This window comes from Takifugu flavidus, chromosome 21 (assembly GCF_003711565.1).
Source record: "Takifugu flavidus isolate HTHZ2018 chromosome 21, ASM371156v2, whole genome shotgun sequence".
Taxonomy (NCBI): Eukaryota; Metazoa; Chordata; class Actinopteri; order Tetraodontiformes; family Tetraodontidae; genus Takifugu; species Takifugu flavidus.
The window spans coordinates 1,375,541-1,391,845 of record NC_079540.1 but is presented as its reverse complement, the minus strand read 5'-3'; the positions used below and the strand labels follow the sequence as shown (position 1 = coordinate 1,391,845).

At 39.4% G+C, this 16,305-nt stretch overlaps 3 protein-coding genes across 7 annotated transcripts; all 3 read right to left on the bottom strand.

The window, feature by feature from the left end:
- Positions 1-4,478: 4,478 nt before the first annotated feature.
- LOC130518006 (homeodomain-interacting protein kinase 2-like) lies at positions 4,479-5,580 on the bottom strand. Its single transcript, XM_057020300.1, has 4 exons — positions 5,479-5,580; positions 5,309-5,365; positions 5,055-5,191; positions 4,479-4,942 (listed from the first exon to the last, which is right to left on the bottom strand). The coding sequence occupies exons 1-4, from the start codon at positions 5,554-5,556 to the stop codon at positions 4,570-4,572; spliced, it is 645 nt and encodes a 214-aa protein (XP_056876280.1). The 5' UTR covers positions 5,557-5,580; the 3' UTR covers positions 4,479-4,569.
- LOC130518703 (homeodomain-interacting protein kinase 1-like) lies at positions 5,548-7,388 on the bottom strand. The gene is made up of 5 exons (XM_057021522.1): positions 7,378-7,388; positions 6,453-6,672; positions 6,182-6,373; positions 5,913-6,094; positions 5,548-5,831 (listed from the first exon to the last, which is right to left on the bottom strand). The coding sequence occupies exons 1-5, from the start codon at positions 7,386-7,388 to the stop codon at positions 5,630-5,632; spliced, it is 807 nt and encodes a 268-aa protein (XP_056877502.1). The 3' UTR covers positions 5,548-5,629.
- Positions 7,389-9,770: 2,382 nt separating this feature from the next.
- On the bottom strand, positions 9,771-15,313 carry LOC130518002 (uncharacterized). Of its 5 annotated transcripts, XM_057020294.1 has the most exons (13): positions 14,361-15,307; positions 14,130-14,248; positions 13,554-13,857; positions 13,373-13,449; positions 13,176-13,228; positions 12,986-13,025; positions 12,840-12,907; positions 12,667-12,756; positions 12,229-12,542; positions 11,924-12,102; positions 11,630-11,802; positions 10,386-10,600; positions 9,771-10,306 (listed from the first exon to the last, which is right to left on the bottom strand). In XM_057020294.1, exons 1-13 carry the CDS (start codon positions 14,542-14,544, stop codon positions 10,071-10,073), a joined length of 2,052 nt encoding a protein of 683 aa, XP_056876274.1. In that variant the 5' UTR covers positions 14,545-15,307; the 3' UTR covers positions 9,771-10,070. The 5 variants fall into 5 exon arrangements, 4 of the variants coding, with proteins under 4 accessions (XP_056876274.1, XP_056876273.1, XP_056876272.1 ...); XM_057020293.1 differs by having other exon boundaries at positions 12,840-13,025; positions 14,130-14,245; positions 14,361-15,309; XM_057020292.1 differs by having other exon boundaries at positions 12,840-13,025; positions 14,361-15,308.
- Between the last annotated feature and the right edge of the window lie 992 nt (positions 15,314-16,305).

Genomic DNA, 16,305 nt, shown 5'->3' with positions numbered 1-16,305 from the left:
GGTGTAACTTGGCAGCCAAACAGCCCAGAGACCACATGTCGACAGCCTCTGTCAATGGAAGACCCAAAAGGACCTCTGGAGACCTATAAAAGGGTGTTAATTGCTTTTTACAATGGGTTATTTATAGATTTCCGTGATTTTAAACATTTGTAAAAATAATTACATGGAACAGAGGGCCTGTATAACTGAGCCCTGTGGTATGGAGGAGGCAACAGTGGCAATTCCAAAGTCGATAAGTTTGACTCTGAAAGGCTGCTTTTCATGGTCCACTAACATAATATTGTCCAGCTTTATATCGCGGTGAGTCACTCCCACGCTCTTCAGAGATTGAAGTGCAATTGCAAGCTTAAAGAAAATAAAACACTTTCAGAATACTTTTTCAACATTAGATCAAAGGGCTATTAATGAAAAAGGAAGTGCAGTGAGATGTACCTGTTGGACAACAGATTTGATTGCGTTTAGAGGCAGAGGACGAAAATCGTTCTCCGCCATGTAGTCAAAGAGACTTTTGTCCAGGTACTCGAAGACGAAGCAGAAATACCCTCTGTCAAAAAAGGCTGCGTGAATCTGGACAATGTTGCATTTTTCTGCATCCAGTCTTTGAAGCCTTAGCAGGGCTTGTATCTAAGGAGACAAATGTCAAGGTTCACCTCAATTAAACCACATACAGGGGCAAATAGGAACAAAAGTTGTTGTTACATACTTCCTGCTCTACACTATCATAGTAATCTTCTTCTTTCTTCATGACTTTGACTGCCACAGTCTTGTTGTCTCTCAACCTTATACATTTGACTACTTTGCCAAATGCACCCTCTCCCAGAATGGACTGCACCAGATAATTGGTTTGTCTGGAATAGAGGATGCTTCCAATTTCCACTATGTTCTGCTCGTATGCGAAGGGATATGGACACCAATGTTGGTAGCTATGTTAGAAGAGAGAAGAAAAAAGATTAAGAGAAGTCTCCCTTTAAAATCAAAATGGAGTACAGAAACTCTAGGGAAACACTGATCTCATGACAAGTTGGAGTCATTATAAACTATCAAGCAGCTTCAGTATCACCTTAAGCTTCCCCTCACTGCACAGTGCCCATTTACCAAAGGACTAAGCCACCCTAACAACTGTATCCAAAGATATACGATGCCTGCTATTTCTCCCCTTACACCATAAAAATAACCCATAATTTAGTTTTTTTGTCGCAGAAACTTTATGAGCCGCTTCACTCATAAAGCTGCAGTAGAACAGCAATAAAAGGATGTACGGGCTTCCGGTTGATTTGGGGACATGGGTTACGATTATATTTTTGTAGATCTTGTCTGCCAATTTTGTCTACCTATGTCTGCGGTCACTCTATTCTCAAAATAAAATTATTTCATGTTCATTTCCAGACAACAATATCAAATTTTCACCACACCTCATGTATGTGTGCATTGTCATGATTTTTTGTGCACAGGTAAGGGTATATAATAAAAATATAACTTGTCCAATACTCAGACACTAAAATAATCATTAGAGAGAACGTCATCAGGTCCACCATTTTGTCAACAACCTTCAATCTCAAGGCCAGACATTTTATTTTTAGCTAATGTAAATTTCCTTGCCAAATAATTAAATGATCAAAACTTACCAGTGTGCCATCTTTTCTGTAGTGCTGAGTAGTATGTTTGTTATGACTCTACAAACCAGAATATTTCTAAGCAGAATGAAACAGCCAAAGTTATTCCTATCTTAAAACCTTCTGGCAAACATGTAATTCAAATTGTCGACCAGTTTCTGTATTACCCCAATCCTTACAAATACTGCATAAAAATTACCAATGTTAAACTCTGTCCTTTCATACCAAAGCTCAAAGTCTATAAAGTGGGCTTTTATTAATATATATATTGTCTCAAATATCAGACATGTTCAAAGATCAAAGACACGATATCCCTTTACCCACAACCCCTCTGTCACCCTTTGTCATTTTATAAAGTACTGGCTTTTTCGCTCGTTGTCATCGTGGTGCCCCGAAAACCAGGTGTCCTTTGTAGACAATTGGAACAGTTTTTGGGGAAAACCTGGTCTGATTAGGAGAAACGTGTCCATCCCACCCGGGAGGAGGAGTATGTTAGCTTAAATGAATCTACTCCTCCTACCCATCTTAATTATCATATTCCTGGTGTTATTGGTCAAGGAGTGGCAGCACTCTATCACTCCAACTTATTACTTAATCCAAGACCCAAACACAGCTCCAGTTCATTTGAAAGCCTGACTCTTGGCATCACCCATCTGAACCGGAGGACAGAAAAGCCACTTCTGTTTGTAGTTGTATATCGGCCCCCTGCTGGGCCACATTCAGAGTTCCTGTCTGAGTTTTCTGACATCTTATCTGACTTGGTCCTCAGAACAGATAAAGTCATTATCATTGGAGACTTTAACATCCATGTAGATGTTGTAAATGACAGCTTTAGAAATGGTTTCATTTCATTACTTGAGTCAGTTGGTTTCCTCCAGCAGATAAATTAACCAACTCATAACTTCAACCACACCCTAGATCTAGTTCTGACTTATGGTGTTGAGGTAGAACATGTGTCAGTGTTTCCTCAGAACCCACTCCTGTCTGATCATTCTTTGATCACTTTTACATTTAAGATAAAGGATTCTTCTATCCTCAGAACACAGTCTTACTGTAGCAGGTCTACCTATGCATAGGAATATGTGGAGGACATGTTCTCTCCCATTCTTCTCCATTTCTTATCCTGGATCTACAAATGTGACGTGGTGTGATATTGCACACCACGTTAACGTTGCATTTGTAATGCAGTCGTCACACCTACGGGTTGTTTCTATTGCACAATTAACTTGGATTATTTCACCGTTAAGAAGCCTTTGGTGGGAAGGTTTGAAGGCGTTGGTTCATGAATGGCTGAAGTGCTGAGAGATGCTGCGTGTGAAGATTCTGGCATCTACAAAGACAAATGCATGAACATCAATAGAGAAGTTAAAATCTTGGCAAAAAAATCTAAGAGAAGAAAAAACAAATGGAGATTTTGGAGGCTCTAAGATCAACAGTTTACATGAAAGCTTAATAAAGAAATACAAAAAGACATAGTCAGAGTTTTACATCTTTGACTAAATGAATGATATTTTAAAGCGGAACTAAAACGTTTCACTGAGTTGATCACTAAATATTAATAAATGTCTCCACCTGCAGTATTAATAAATGTCTCCACCTGCAGGTAAAACCCGAAATTGCAGACAGTTGGCCGCCGAAAACTTAATTATCCACAATTCCGTGAATGAATGAAGTTCTGAAGCATGATTGCAGGATGTTGCTTTGTTTGTTCATCATTTCCCAATTTTTTTGTGTTCTACCATCACCCAAGTCACAAGAAAAGCTGCCTTATTCTCAGTCCTCAAATCCAGATTATTCTTTCTTATTCCAAATGGTGGCAGTGTTGCTCAAGGAATTCTCTCTCTCTCTCTCTTTCTCACACACACACACACACACACACACACACTAACAGAATGGTCAAAACTCGTGCAACTTGATGATTGGACTGTATCCGTTGGGTAACGTATTGCATCACTTCCTGTCTTCTCAATAGAGTTTGTTGGTGCACTGTGCACGGTGTGTGTTGGAATCACTTTATTTAAAATTGAATACTGGGGAAATTGTAGTTACTCGATAACAACAAGGAGAAATATTAAACAAATACAGGACTCTACTACTACTGCTGCTAATTAGTTGCCAGGCCCTGGGATTCTGTAAAGTGCCTAGAAACAATTTTGTCTGTCACAGACGCTATATAAATAAAGATTGATTGATGGCAAATTTCTTCCGTGTCCATGTGAGGGTGACGTTAATTGTATAGGGACTTGTCTCACAGGGATGGAAAATGTACAGATTTTAGTTTATAGTAGCAGATGAAAAAAGAAACACTGAGAGAAGGTGGTGGTACATGATTATTTTCTCTATCATTACTGTGGTGATTTACACTGAAAACACTGGTGTGAGCAACACAAACATCTGCTAAGGATGATTGTGTTGATGATTGTGCAGGATTAATTAAAAATAGTTGTTTACAAGTAGTTTGTGGATATCCTGTATATCTTTATCAAACATATCTTTAGCAGTTATTAGCTGTTTCCTGTCTGCTTTAGCAACTGTATACAAACTACTTATTCATCAGCTATATCACTATTGCCCAGAAAGTTGGGCTAAAACATTTTTTGCCTCTTAAATTATGTTAGTTTTGCAATGTTTTTATCTTCTAAGAATAAAATATTTGAAAAAACATATTAAATATTGTTACTCCAGGTTTGTGTGCAACAATAGGCAGAGTAAATGGGACAAAGTAAAAATCGGTCAACTTTTCCTCAGGCACAACAAAACAAGGGAATAGGTTCCCAAATAATAATTATATTAATTTGAATGCACCAATTAGTTGTTTGATTTTCTGTAAACACTTTATGGTCTTAAAAAAAACAGAAACCAATGTTTAAAATAATGAAATCAGCTTCCTTTATTGTAATTCAGGGTGAATATGTGATTGAAAGACCAGATGGGACTGTCCCCCAAACATATGTGTTCAGGGAGTCTGTTTCTCTCTTTTCCTGCCTGTGTATTTCCTTCTTCTTTTCAAAACTTTTTGGCTGAACCTGGGCACAGCCATCGAGGTGGAGCAATGAGGCTCACCATCCTTCCCATCAGGCAGCTTCCTCTGAACAGTGGAATTATCATCATTTATCTGTGTGTCCGTCATTGGTGTCACTCGTGACTGAAATTTAGGCCGCTTGGAGTCTTGGCAAGTTGGGTCGTCATCGTTAGAGTCACGATTTCTTTTCTGCCCTGTTTTTAACTGGCTCTCTTGGTTCTGCTGGGGGGTTTCACACTGCGACTGCAACGTCTGTCCATTTTCCTTGCTGGCAGTGACCTCTAGCTCTTCAGAGGTGGTCCCCACCCTTCAAGACAACAAATACATGACTTAAATAATTATCTGAGATCCTGCAATTTTTTCAAATGTATAAATCAAAGGTTTTAGGACTGAAATGAATGATCTTTGTGTAGACTTACTCAGTGTTTGTCAGAAAACCATGATGCAGCAGTTGAGCTGGGGTAATGCGCGTAGCAGGATCTAGGTCAAGCATTTTCTTGAGCATGTCAACAAAAGGACCAAGTCCTAGATTTTCACTGTCTTTTGTAGGGATGTCCTGGAACAATAAAAATTGATTTAAAGTAGTTAATTACCCTGTAAATATATTCTTTATGCTATTAAGAAAACGTTGTTACATTGATGTGAATAACAAATGAAAACTGGAAAAACATACGCTTAAAATGTCATCCAAAGAATCCAGAAAATGACATCCTGTTGTTCCGTGGCATTTCTAAACAGATAACAGAAAAGGAGTTAAGGACAACAAAATAAACATTCCTACCTATTAATTTGGGGGAAAATTAGAGTCCGTAAGAAATATCTTAGACAAACTACCACAGATACCTTTAGTTTCCATGATCGATTCCCTGCGCACATATATTTCTTAAAGAATTGCTTCGTATTTATTCCTGCATCCAGCATTCGATTGGAGGTTGACCTAGTAGCTCCACGATGCTCCTCATCTGTGGGTAAAGAAAACACCACGTCACAATATTCACCAAAAAAAGTTTATGTTGCAGAAAAGTTCAAAGAAAAGAATGAAGTAAACTCCAAATACTACAAATATACTTACCATGTCATACTCATTGTCCCCATCAAACAGCGAAATCCCCAGGTGTAACTTGGCAGCCAAACAGCCCAGAGACCACATGTCGACAGCCTCTGTCAATGGAAGACCCAAAAGGACCTCTGGAGACCTATAAAAGGGTGTTAATTTGCTTTTTACAATTGGTTATTTATAGATTTCCGTGATTTTAAACATTTGTAAAAATAATTACATGGAACAGAGGGCCTGTATAACTGAGCCCTGTGGTATAGTGGAGGCAACAGTGGCAATTCCAAAGTCGATAAGTTTGACTCTGAAAGGCTGCTTTTCATGGTCCACTAACATAATATTGTCCAGCTTTATATCGCGGTGAGTCACTCCCACGCTCTTCAGAGATTGAAGTGCAATTGCAAGCTTAAAGAAAATAAAACACTTTCAGAATACTTTTTCAACATTAGATCAAAGGGCTATTAATGAAAAAGGAAGTGCAGTGAGATGTACCTGTTGGACAACAGATTTGATTGCGTTTAGAGGCAGAGGACGAAAATCGTTCTCCGCCATGTAGTCAAAGAGACTTTTGTCCAGGTACTCGAAGACGAAGCAGAAATACCCTCTGTCAAAAAAGGCTGCGTGAATCTGGACAATGTTGCATTTTTCTGCATCCAGTCTTTGAAGCCTTAGCAGGGCTTGTATCTAAGGAGACAAATGTCAAGGTTCACCTCAATTAAACCACATACAGGGGCAAATAGGAACAAAAGTTGTTGTTACATACTTCCTGCTCTACACTATCATAGTAATCTTCTTCTTTCTTCATGACTTTGACTGCCACAGTCTTGTTGTCTCTCAACCTTATACATTTGACTACTTTGCCAAATGCACCCTCTCCCAGAATGGACTGCACCAGATAATTGGTTTGTCTGGAATAGAGGATGCTTCCAATTTCCACTATGTTCTGCTCGTATGCGAAGGGATATGGACACCAATGTTGGTAGCTATGTTAGAAGAGAGAAGAAAAAAGATTAAGAGAAGTCTCCCTTTAAAAATCAAAATGGAGTACAGAAACTCTAGGGAAACACTGATCTCATGACAAGTTGGAGTCATTATAAACTATCAAGCAGCTTCAGTATCACCTTAAGCTTCCCCTCACTGCACAGTGCCCCATTTACCAAAGGACTAAGCCACCCTGACAACTGTATCCAAAGATATACGATGCCTGCTATTTCTCCCCTTACACCATTAAAATAACCCATAATTTCTAGTTTTGTCGCAGAAACTTTATGAGCCGCTTCACTCATAAAGCTGCAGTAGAACAGCAATAAAAGGGATGTACGGGCTTCCGGTTGATTTGGGGACATGGGTTACGATTATATTTTTGTAGATCTTGTCTGCCAATTTTGTCTACCTATGTCTGCGGTCACTCTATTCTCAAAATAAAATTATTTCATGTTCATTTCCAGACAACAATATCAAATTTTCACCACACCTCATGTATGTGTGCATTGTCATGATTTTTTGTGCACGGGTAAGGGTATATAATAAAAATATAACTTGTCCAATACTCAGACACTAAAATAATCATTAGAGAGAACGTCAATCAGGTCCACCATTTTGTCAACAACCTTCAATCTCAAGGCCAGACATTTTATTTTTAGCTAATGTAAATTTCCTTGCCAAATAATTAAATGATCAAAACTTACCAGTGTGCCATCTTTTCTGTAGTGCTGAGTAGTATGTTTGTTATGACTCTACAAACCAGAATATTTCTAAGCAGAATGAAACAGCCAAAGTTATTCCTATCTTAAAACCTTCTGGCAAACATGTAATTCAAGTTGTCGACCAGTTTCTGTATTACCCCAATCCTTACAAATACTGCATAAAAATTACCAATGTTAAACACTGTCCTTTCATACCAAAGCTCAAAGTCTATAAAGTGGGCTTTTATTAATATATATTTGTCTCAAATATCAGACATGTTCAAAGATCAAAGACACGATATCCCTTTACCCACAACCCCTCTGTCACCCTTTGTCATTTTATAAAGTACTGGCTTTTTCGCTCGTTGTCATCGTGGTGCCCCGAAAACCAGGTGTCCTTTGTAGACAATTGGAACAGTTTTTGGGGAAAACCTGGTCTGATTAGGAGAAACGTGTCCATCCCACCCGGGAGGAGGAGTATGTTAGCTTAAATGAATCTACTCCTCCTACCCATCTTAATTATCATATTCCTGGTGTTATTGGTCAAGGAGTGGCAGCACTCTATCACTCCAACTTATTACTTAATCCAAGACCCAAACACAGCTCCAGTTCATTTGAAAGCCTGACTCTTGGCATCACCCATCTGAACCGGAGGACAGAAAAGCCACTTCTGTTTGTAGTTGTATATCGGCCCCCTGCTGGGCCACATTCAGAGTTCCTGTCTGAGTTTTCTGACATCTTATCTGACTTGGTCCTCAGAACAGATAAAGTCATTATCATTGGAGACTTGTAGATGTTGTAAATGACAGCTTTAGAAATGGTTTCATTTCATTACTTGAGTCAGTTGGTTTCCTCCAGCAGATAAATTAACCAACTCATAACTTCAACCACACCCTAGATCTAGTTCTGACTTATGGTGTTGAGGTAGAACATGTGTCAGTGTTTCCTCAGAACCCACTCCTGTCTGATCATTCTTTGATCACTTTTACATTTAAGATAAAGGATTCTTCTATCCTCAGAACACAGTCTTACTGTAGCAGGTCTACCTATGCATAGGAACATGTGGAGGACATGTTCTCTCCCATTCTCACCTCCTGAGGCCTGTTTGTTCCTGACAGCCACAGTGATGGCAACCGTCCCATGATATGGCCCTTCAATATCAGCTTTGGAATGTTTAAACACAATAAAAACTGGGTTTCTTATTTTAGCCACTAACAAACTTGAAAATCTAAGCCAAACAGAAATAAACCTTTAATAGATTCTAAGTGACATGAGCGTGTGATGAAGATCAGCTGTCAGAACAAGATGAGACTTCTATTGAGAAGAGCTTTATATTGTTCTTCATGCAGCCTGTTCTGATAATAATTGAGTTTGCAGTGTCTTGTATATCAGCTGCAGGCTGCCGGTGCTGGTGCTCAGCGGCGTGCATGAGCTCCTCTACACTCCATTTCTTATCCTGGATCTACAAATGTTAACGTTGCATTTGTAATGCAGTCGTCACACCTACGGGTTGTTTCTATTGCACAATTAACTTGGATTATTTCACCGTTAAGAAGCCTTTGGTGGGAAGGTTTGAAGGCGTTGGTTACGGTGGCCGAGAGGTGCAAAACACTTTAACAATCGGATGACAAAATTTACAAATGACGAAACACTTTAACAAGCGGCTGAAACAAATGTATAAATGGCGAGGTAAATGGCCTTCATCAAGTAATTTGCCTTTTACTTCATTCATTCAGTTATACATATGTATATGCTTAAAATTATCATTACTTTTACCAATTTCCATAGGAGTCAGTTCTGGATGGAGCTATTTGCAGACCTTAGAGATGCCGGATACTTCAACGGGAGTCATGAGCATCAGTGTCTACTGAGATACTGCTTTGGTGATGTCATTCAGGAGGACTTGGATGAGTGTGTTGGATTGTGGAACAGCCACAGGATCCGGCCCTCCAGAACAGCATCATGTCCAGGAGGAGTGCCCAATGAGCTCTACTACTTACCACACCGGTAATATTTGATGGTAGATTATCTGCAGTAAATTTGTTTTTCAAATAAATGTAATAATATCTTCTGTGTAACATAGGTTTGACTCCAGAGACTGTGGATTTCAAATTGAACAGACTCAACTGGATGCTTTTCCTGAGGCTCACCTGACAAGAGCTCCATGTGGGGATGCAAACATGCAGGAGTACCTGGACTTGGCCATGCAGAGCAATCAGTTACAGAAGGCAGAGGACTGGCAGTCTGCAACTGAGCTCTATCTGAAACTAAAAGAAATTACTCGGCTATGATTGAAAAGACATTAGAAAGGTGTAACTTGTACACAAAGTGTCTTAATTTGTCACCCGCAGCATCCTTATTTTACAGTGGGAAATATGAATAAACATAATGCGTAGTAATGAGCATGGATTTCCTTTTTTTTTTAATAGATAAAATCATGAACTACAGTTTCCTGAACAGAACAGTTTCAGAACGATGAACACCCCCCCCCCCCCCCCCACAAATAAAACAAACTTACTTTAACATCAAACACTTGCAACAAAACACATCTTTAACAGGATCTTACTTTAACATCAAACACTTGCAACAAAACACATCTTTAACATCACTTTAACAGGCTCTTACTTTAACATCAAAACACTTGGAACTGCACCAATGACAACGGCATAAAAAGCATTTTTTGAGTCCAATATGGCTCATAAACAGCCAAATCCTGGACTATTCTGAATCCCGAAGTCCATTTGTGCCTTAAAAACACTGTAGGAATCCAGGATTGGTAATTTCAACAAGTTAGAACACGTATTAGACATTGGGAACGGAGAGCCATCCAGGAACTCAATTTTTGGCAACGGTTCCAACCCAGAAGGAGGAAGTGATGTCAGCCCTGTGGCAAACATCAAGACTTCTTCCACTGACACAGCAGCCTCCCCTTCTGCAAAGAAAAAAATGTTCAGGTAGGTATACATGGCAATGTGCTTTTCCAAGTAGTTATAACCAAAAACAATACAAACCTTGACAGTCAAGGAGATAGTCTGCCCAGTAGGCCAAGGTTAGACTTTCTTTTTGTCTCCTGTTGCTCCCTGCAGGGCTGACGTCAGGTGTAAAGAGTCTCTCAATGTCAATGCCAGTTAGTCTCTTTTCAGAGTGGCACAGAACTGGGATCAGCAAAGAAGGGTGTTGCTGCAGTGCTGTCAGAAACTGAAGAGCTGAAAGGCCATCTTTGAATCTACAAAGTGAACACAAACACTTTCACTGCTGTGTAGTGCCAACAGCAACAAACAATTAAACTATCTAAATTGTATTATCTGAAGTTTATGTATTTAACGAGTTTATAAGGTTATATTTGTTTGTTGGATTGAGTACAGTGATCCCTCGTTTATCGCGGGAGTTACGTTCCAAAAGTAACACGCGAAAAGTGAAATCCGCGAAGTAGCAACTTTATTTTTTTAAATTATTTTACAATGCAATACTGAACAGTAGAATGAAACCAAACATCAAAACCTGTTTTAAAGACCAAACTTTGTTTAAAACAATAATTTTAATATAGTAATACTGTACAAGATTGGAAACATTGTCACTCGCGTATTTCACGGTCCCAGCTGTGCCTCTGCGTCCTGACTCCGCTCCGCTGTAGCGTCTGTTTCTACTGAAGGCGCAGGAGTCTTTCTCAGAGAAGAACATTGTTATAGGCAGTTGTTGGCGCTCTTTCTTTTTCTGGGCAAGAAGATTTTTATAAACGGATATGCCACCTTCAATTATATTTGAGAACTGCAATGAACGACTCATCAAAGGGTCCCATTCTTGTGCCGTGCGCTGAAGTTCAGTGGCCATTCTCACCATGGTTGCTAAGCGACCAAGTGTTAGTCCGTCCTCCTCCTCTTTATCAACACGTGTGTCTTCAATTGAAAAAATGCAAACGTAAAGTTGGCAGAATGTACAGAAACGAAAACTGTTGACAAGCGAAAAATCAATACAGTACAGCGTCAATATTTTATTTCTAGACAACAGTAAAGCCCCTGAGCCAATCAGGATTCAGAGGCACTGTAAAAAAAAAAAAAATCCGCGAAGCAGCGAAGCCGCGAAAGATGAACCGCGATATAGCGAGGGATCACTGTATTTATAGATTAGCATAAGGCAGAGAATGGAGAGACAGACATATAGGCTAGCAGTTGAAACACCATAGATATACATGCCACGAGACATTTCAAGCAAATTTGTTTTCGGGAAGGGCGAAAAAAATGAAAATTGAATTTACCTGTCAATTACAGATGAGTTGCGTTCAATAATGTACCATCGGACGTAGTCTGCCACAAGGTCCTTCTTTTCTTCAACTGAAGTCACGTGTCTCAGACAGCCTGCTGTCTGGAACACTGTGCTGTGTCTCATGATGCATTCTTGCAGAGCATCCAACGAAGCAGCATTCTCAATCTGAAAGACAAAAAAAGAGAAACATCACAATCAATATTTGGATATCCTTCCATATTTTTTATTCAGTGACATGCTGTAACCATGGTGTGTTCTACCAAACTGTGCGTTATGCTATTCTCACCTCTCGCAAAACTGTCCTTATTTCCTCATCAGTTATTGCATTCACTGTTGACTTGAATGAAGGCTGGCCAGCAAGATACTGCACAAGATCTTCCGACAGGAAATGGGGCCCTGGACCTCCATGCACCACTGATACCGCTATCATCTTACCTGCCATGAAGTATTCATCCTCCCTAACAGCTGCAAAGGAATTCATATTGCAAAATTAAAACATATATACACTTGAAGACGTCGAGGAAAAGAAGCAAATGCAATGTGATTTACATATATTTAATTAGTGTAGTGCACATCTAACCCTATGCATACCCTTTGCATTGTAGACCAGGAATCGATGTCCATCTGGTCCATCGAAAATGGGCCGATCTTTCAGATGTCTCATAAGAAGAGTGAAGAATTCTCTTCTGGGACCACCTGTGTCAATTCCCTCCTCAAAAACACCAGCATCATCAGTAAATCTTACCAGCATGTCACATTTTTCTGTATATGTTGTACGCTTGAAACCTCTGACCGCTCCATCCCAAACATTAGCCCTGGAGATGTTGAACCTGCTGACCCTTTTGTGATCAATGGGTAGTGACAGGTTTGCCACAATGTCGGGCAGTGTAATGTTCATCTCCTCCCTGTAATGACAGAAAATGATTTAATTAATGGGTATCAACACACAATGAACCCTTTTAGCAGAATTAGTTAAATACCAGCAATACTTCACAACAAAAAACTGGAATGCCAGTCAGTAGTTCTTACACTGCAGTGTGTTCCAAATTCTCAACATCGACCGCAACCAGATCCTCATCCATGTCCTCAACATCTGGTGCATACAGGTCTGTGTAGTTACTGTTGGAAAATTAAAATCTCTACATGAAAATGTCGTAAAAACATAAAATTCCCAAATAAATTCCATATCATTTATTACATACCTGTAGCAAGAAGTCGTGGCTGGATTTGTTTCAGGTCGATCCATATCTTCAGCGTCAGATATTACTATCTGAAAAACAAATGAAAACGTATGAAATAACAACAACGGAAGTAAGGAATTTCCAGCTGCCACAGCCGGCCCAAATACCTGACCAGGCTGAATTGTTGATGAATGTCCTGGTGCATCTCTGAAACATGATTAAAATGGCAAAATTATTACATTATTTATTTCTGTCCTTCAGGCAAGATTCCTAGTGCTTGACTGCCACTAGAAAGGACCTCTCATTAAATGTCTGACTCCCTCTTTGGCAAAGGCTGGGTGCCAAAAATGCACTGACCTTTCATGTTCCGGTATGTTTTGGGGAGTACTTTGGTTTTGTGGTTCAAAAACCTGACAGGAAACACAAATTTATCAACAATTAGTCTCAGCTTCCATAACGCGTCCCTCATCATTTACAGTATATATTAATACTGGAAGGTTGTCAGTTTTGTCATTGATAAATACATTTATATCTAATTGAAAATAATGGCTTACCACAGTGTCAGCTTGATTAAATTCAGCTGAGCTCCTTGAAGTCAGGACAATTTCAGAATCAGAATCTGATTCCACTGCTGCAAAAACAAAAAAAATCCACAGATCATGTAGCTAAAGGCAAAATGTCCTTCAGTGCAGCATCTAAAATAGATAAAATGATTGCATCATGCGATCCACTAACCTTGAAAATGCCGTTCAAGGCAAATAAAAAAGGTGATCCTGCTATATGGCCTCCCAAGTTCTTGTTTATACTCTGCCAATTTGAATGGCCTTTCTGAACCAGGCACATGGATCACCTCAGAGCAGTCTGGATACAAAAGGACATAAGTCCCTTCTGGTGTGTCCTGGTGGAATGTCCTCATCTTCTGGACTGCTTTGCTTAAGATGTCAGGTGCTTCGATATCAGGGTCAACAAATAACGGAAGTGTTCTCCCCCTTAGAGGTTTCAGAAAAGTCTCATGTCGCACCATCGTTCCAATGTTTATCTAAAAAATGAAGAAGGTACGGTTAATTTCATGTACTATAAAAAGTAACACAAAAGATTATACATACACCAGCACTTCCAATTAATTATGGAGAACATGGAGTTGACATTTCCCTCCATGTTCTAATTTATGTCAACACAGTTTCATAGTTAGCCGAACATGACTGGAAACTACACTCCAGATACAGTAGTTGCACTGTCTTGCCTAGATCTATTTTTGAGTTACCCCGAGTCAGACAGTCGAGTATTGATAATACAGTCAGTACAACAGACCTGCACGTGTTTTCTCTCCTTAGCCCGATGTCTTCCCCCGTAGCTATAAGACTGACGCTCATTGGATTTTGAATTTCTGTAATCCAGGAACTGCTTATATGACGGCAAATGTTTATCTGCTGAAATTAAAGCCAAGTTTACAGAAAGTTAGAAAGTTAGCAGCCGCTAACCAGTGGTACAGCTGATTCACGTTGTACGTACTTCAGATAGCGACGGCTATGTTACACTTACTTCGCTTAGCATTAACAGGCTGTTGAGATACGGTGGCTTGAGACGTCCCCGTTACGGCTGGTTCTTCAGTCTGAGCTGTGGCATTTAAAATCGCCAAAGACCGACCACAGAAACCACAAATCGGCGTCAATCTGATCAAATGTTTGCCACAAAACGGGCAAAAGGCCACTTGCTTGTCGTCCATCCTGCGTCACGATGAAGTCCTTACCCGCTTGCGATTCAAATGATGCGATTCAAATGATGCAGTTGGTAATTCCCTTTCCGGCTGAAAAAGTACGTTGGTAATACCCTTTCCGTAAGAAAAGTAACTTGTAATTTTGTTTTCTGCCGGCTGCTTTTTCTTACGGAAAGGGTATTACCAACTGTACCGACGGAACGCATCCATTGGCCCAACTGTACCGACGGAACGCATCCATTGGCCCAAACGTACCAAGGGTCGGTAATTCCCTTTCCGGTAGAAAATCCTACTTGCAAATTTGTTTCCGCAGCTTGTTAAAGTGTTTCGTTACTTGTGAATTTGTTTCAGCAGCTTGTAAAAGTGTTTCGTTACTTGTAAATTTGTTTCAGCCGCTTGTAAAAGTGTTTCGTCATTTGTAAATTTGTTTCAGCCGCTTGTTAAAGTGTTTCGTCATTGTTAAAGTGTTTCGTCATTTGTAAATTTTGTCATCCGATTGTTAAAGTGTTTTGCACCTCTCGGCCACCGTAGTTGGTTCATGAATGGCTGAAGTGCTGAGAGATGCTGCGTGGGAAGATTCTGGCATTTACAAAGACAAATGCATGAACATCAATAGAAGTTAAAATCTTGGCAAAAAAATCTAAGAGAAGAAAAAATAAAAAACCAAATGGAGATTTTGGAGGCTCTAAGATCAACAGTTTACATGAAAGCTTAATAAAGAAATACAAAAAGACATAGTCAGAGTTTTACATCTTTGACTAAATGAATGATATTTTAAAGCGGAACTAAAACGTTTCACTGAGTTGATCACTAAATATTAATAAATGTCTCCACCTGCAGTATTAATAAATGTCTCCACCTGCAGGTAAAACCCGAAATTGCAGACAGTTGGCCGCCGAAAACTTAATTATCCACAATTCCGTGAATGAATGAAGTTCTGAAGCATGATTGCAGGATGTTGCTTTGTTTGTTCATCATTTCCCAATTTATTTGTGTTCTACCATCACCCAAGTCACAAGAAAAGCTGCCTTATTCTCAGTCCTCAAATCCAGATTATTCTTTCTTATTCCAAATGGTGGCAGTGTTGCTCAAGGAATTCTCTCTCTCTCTCTCTCACACCACACACACACACTAACAGAATAGTCAAAACTCGTGCAACTTGATGATTGGACTGTATCCGTTGGGTAACGTATTGCATCACTTCCTGTCTTCTCAATAGAGTTTGTTGGTGCACTGTGCATGGTGTGTGTTGGAATCACTTTATTTAAAATTGAATACTGGGGAAATTGTAGTTACTCGATAACAACAAGGAGAAATATTAAACAAATACAGGACTCTACTACTACTGCTGCTAATTAGTTGCCAGGCCCTGGGATTCTGTAAAGTGCCTAGAAACAATTTTGTCTGTCACAGACGCTATATAAATAAAGATTGATTGATGGCAAATTTCTTCCGTGTCCATGTGAGGGTGACGTTAATTGTGATAGGGACTTGTCTCACAGGGATGGAAAATGTACAGATTTTAGTTTATAGTAGCAGATGAAAAAAGAAACACTGAGAGAAGGTGGTGGTACATGATTATTTTCTCTATCATTACTGTGGTGATTTACACTGAAAACACTGGTGTGAGCAACACAAACATCTGCTAAGGATGATTGTGTTGATGATTGTGCAGGATTAATTAAAAATAGTTGTTTACAAGTAGTTTGTGGATATCCTGTATATCTTTATCAAACATATCTTTAGCAGTTATTAGCTGTTTCCTGTCTG

What these genes read in the sequence shown, in the direction of transcription:
- LOC130518006 (XM_057020300.1), bottom strand. Translation starts at nt 5,556, where the DNA reads ATGCTGGATGCAGGAATAAATACGAAGCAATTCTTTAAGAAATATATG. An exon ending in ATCGATCATGGAAACTAAAG is followed by an intron (nt 5,366 to 5,478) that starts GTATCTGTGGTA and finishes TTATCTGTTTAG; the next exon opens with AAATGCCACGGAACAACAGG. An exon ending in CTTTGGATGACATTTTAAGC is followed by an intron (nt 5,192 to 5,308) that starts GTATGTTTTTCC and finishes TTATTGTTCCAG; the next exon opens with GACATCCCTACAAAAGACAG.
- LOC130518002 (XM_057020292.1), bottom strand. Translation starts at nt 14,544, where the DNA reads ATGGACGACAAGCAAGTGGCCTTTTGCCCGTTTTGTGGCAAACATTTG. An exon ending in AACATACCGGAACATGAAAG is followed by an intron (nt 13,026 to 13,175) that starts GTCAGTGCATTT and finishes ATCATGTTTCAG; the next exon opens with AGATGCACCAGGACATTCAT. An exon ending in CTATCTCCTTGACTGTCAAG is followed by an intron (nt 10,307 to 10,385) that starts GTTTGTATTGTT and finishes TTTTCTTTGCAG; the next exon opens with AAGGGGAGGCTGCTGTGTCA.
- LOC130518703 (XM_057021522.1), bottom strand. An exon ending in ATGATAGTGTAGAGCAGGAA is followed by an intron (nt 6,374 to 6,452) that starts GTATGTAACAAC and finishes TTGTCTCCTTAG; the next exon opens with ATACAAGCCCTGCTAAGGCT. An exon ending in TCAAATCTGTTGTCCAACAG is followed by an intron (nt 6,095 to 6,181) that starts GTACATCTCACT and finishes ATTTTCTTTAAG; the next exon opens with CTTGCAATTGCACTTCAATC.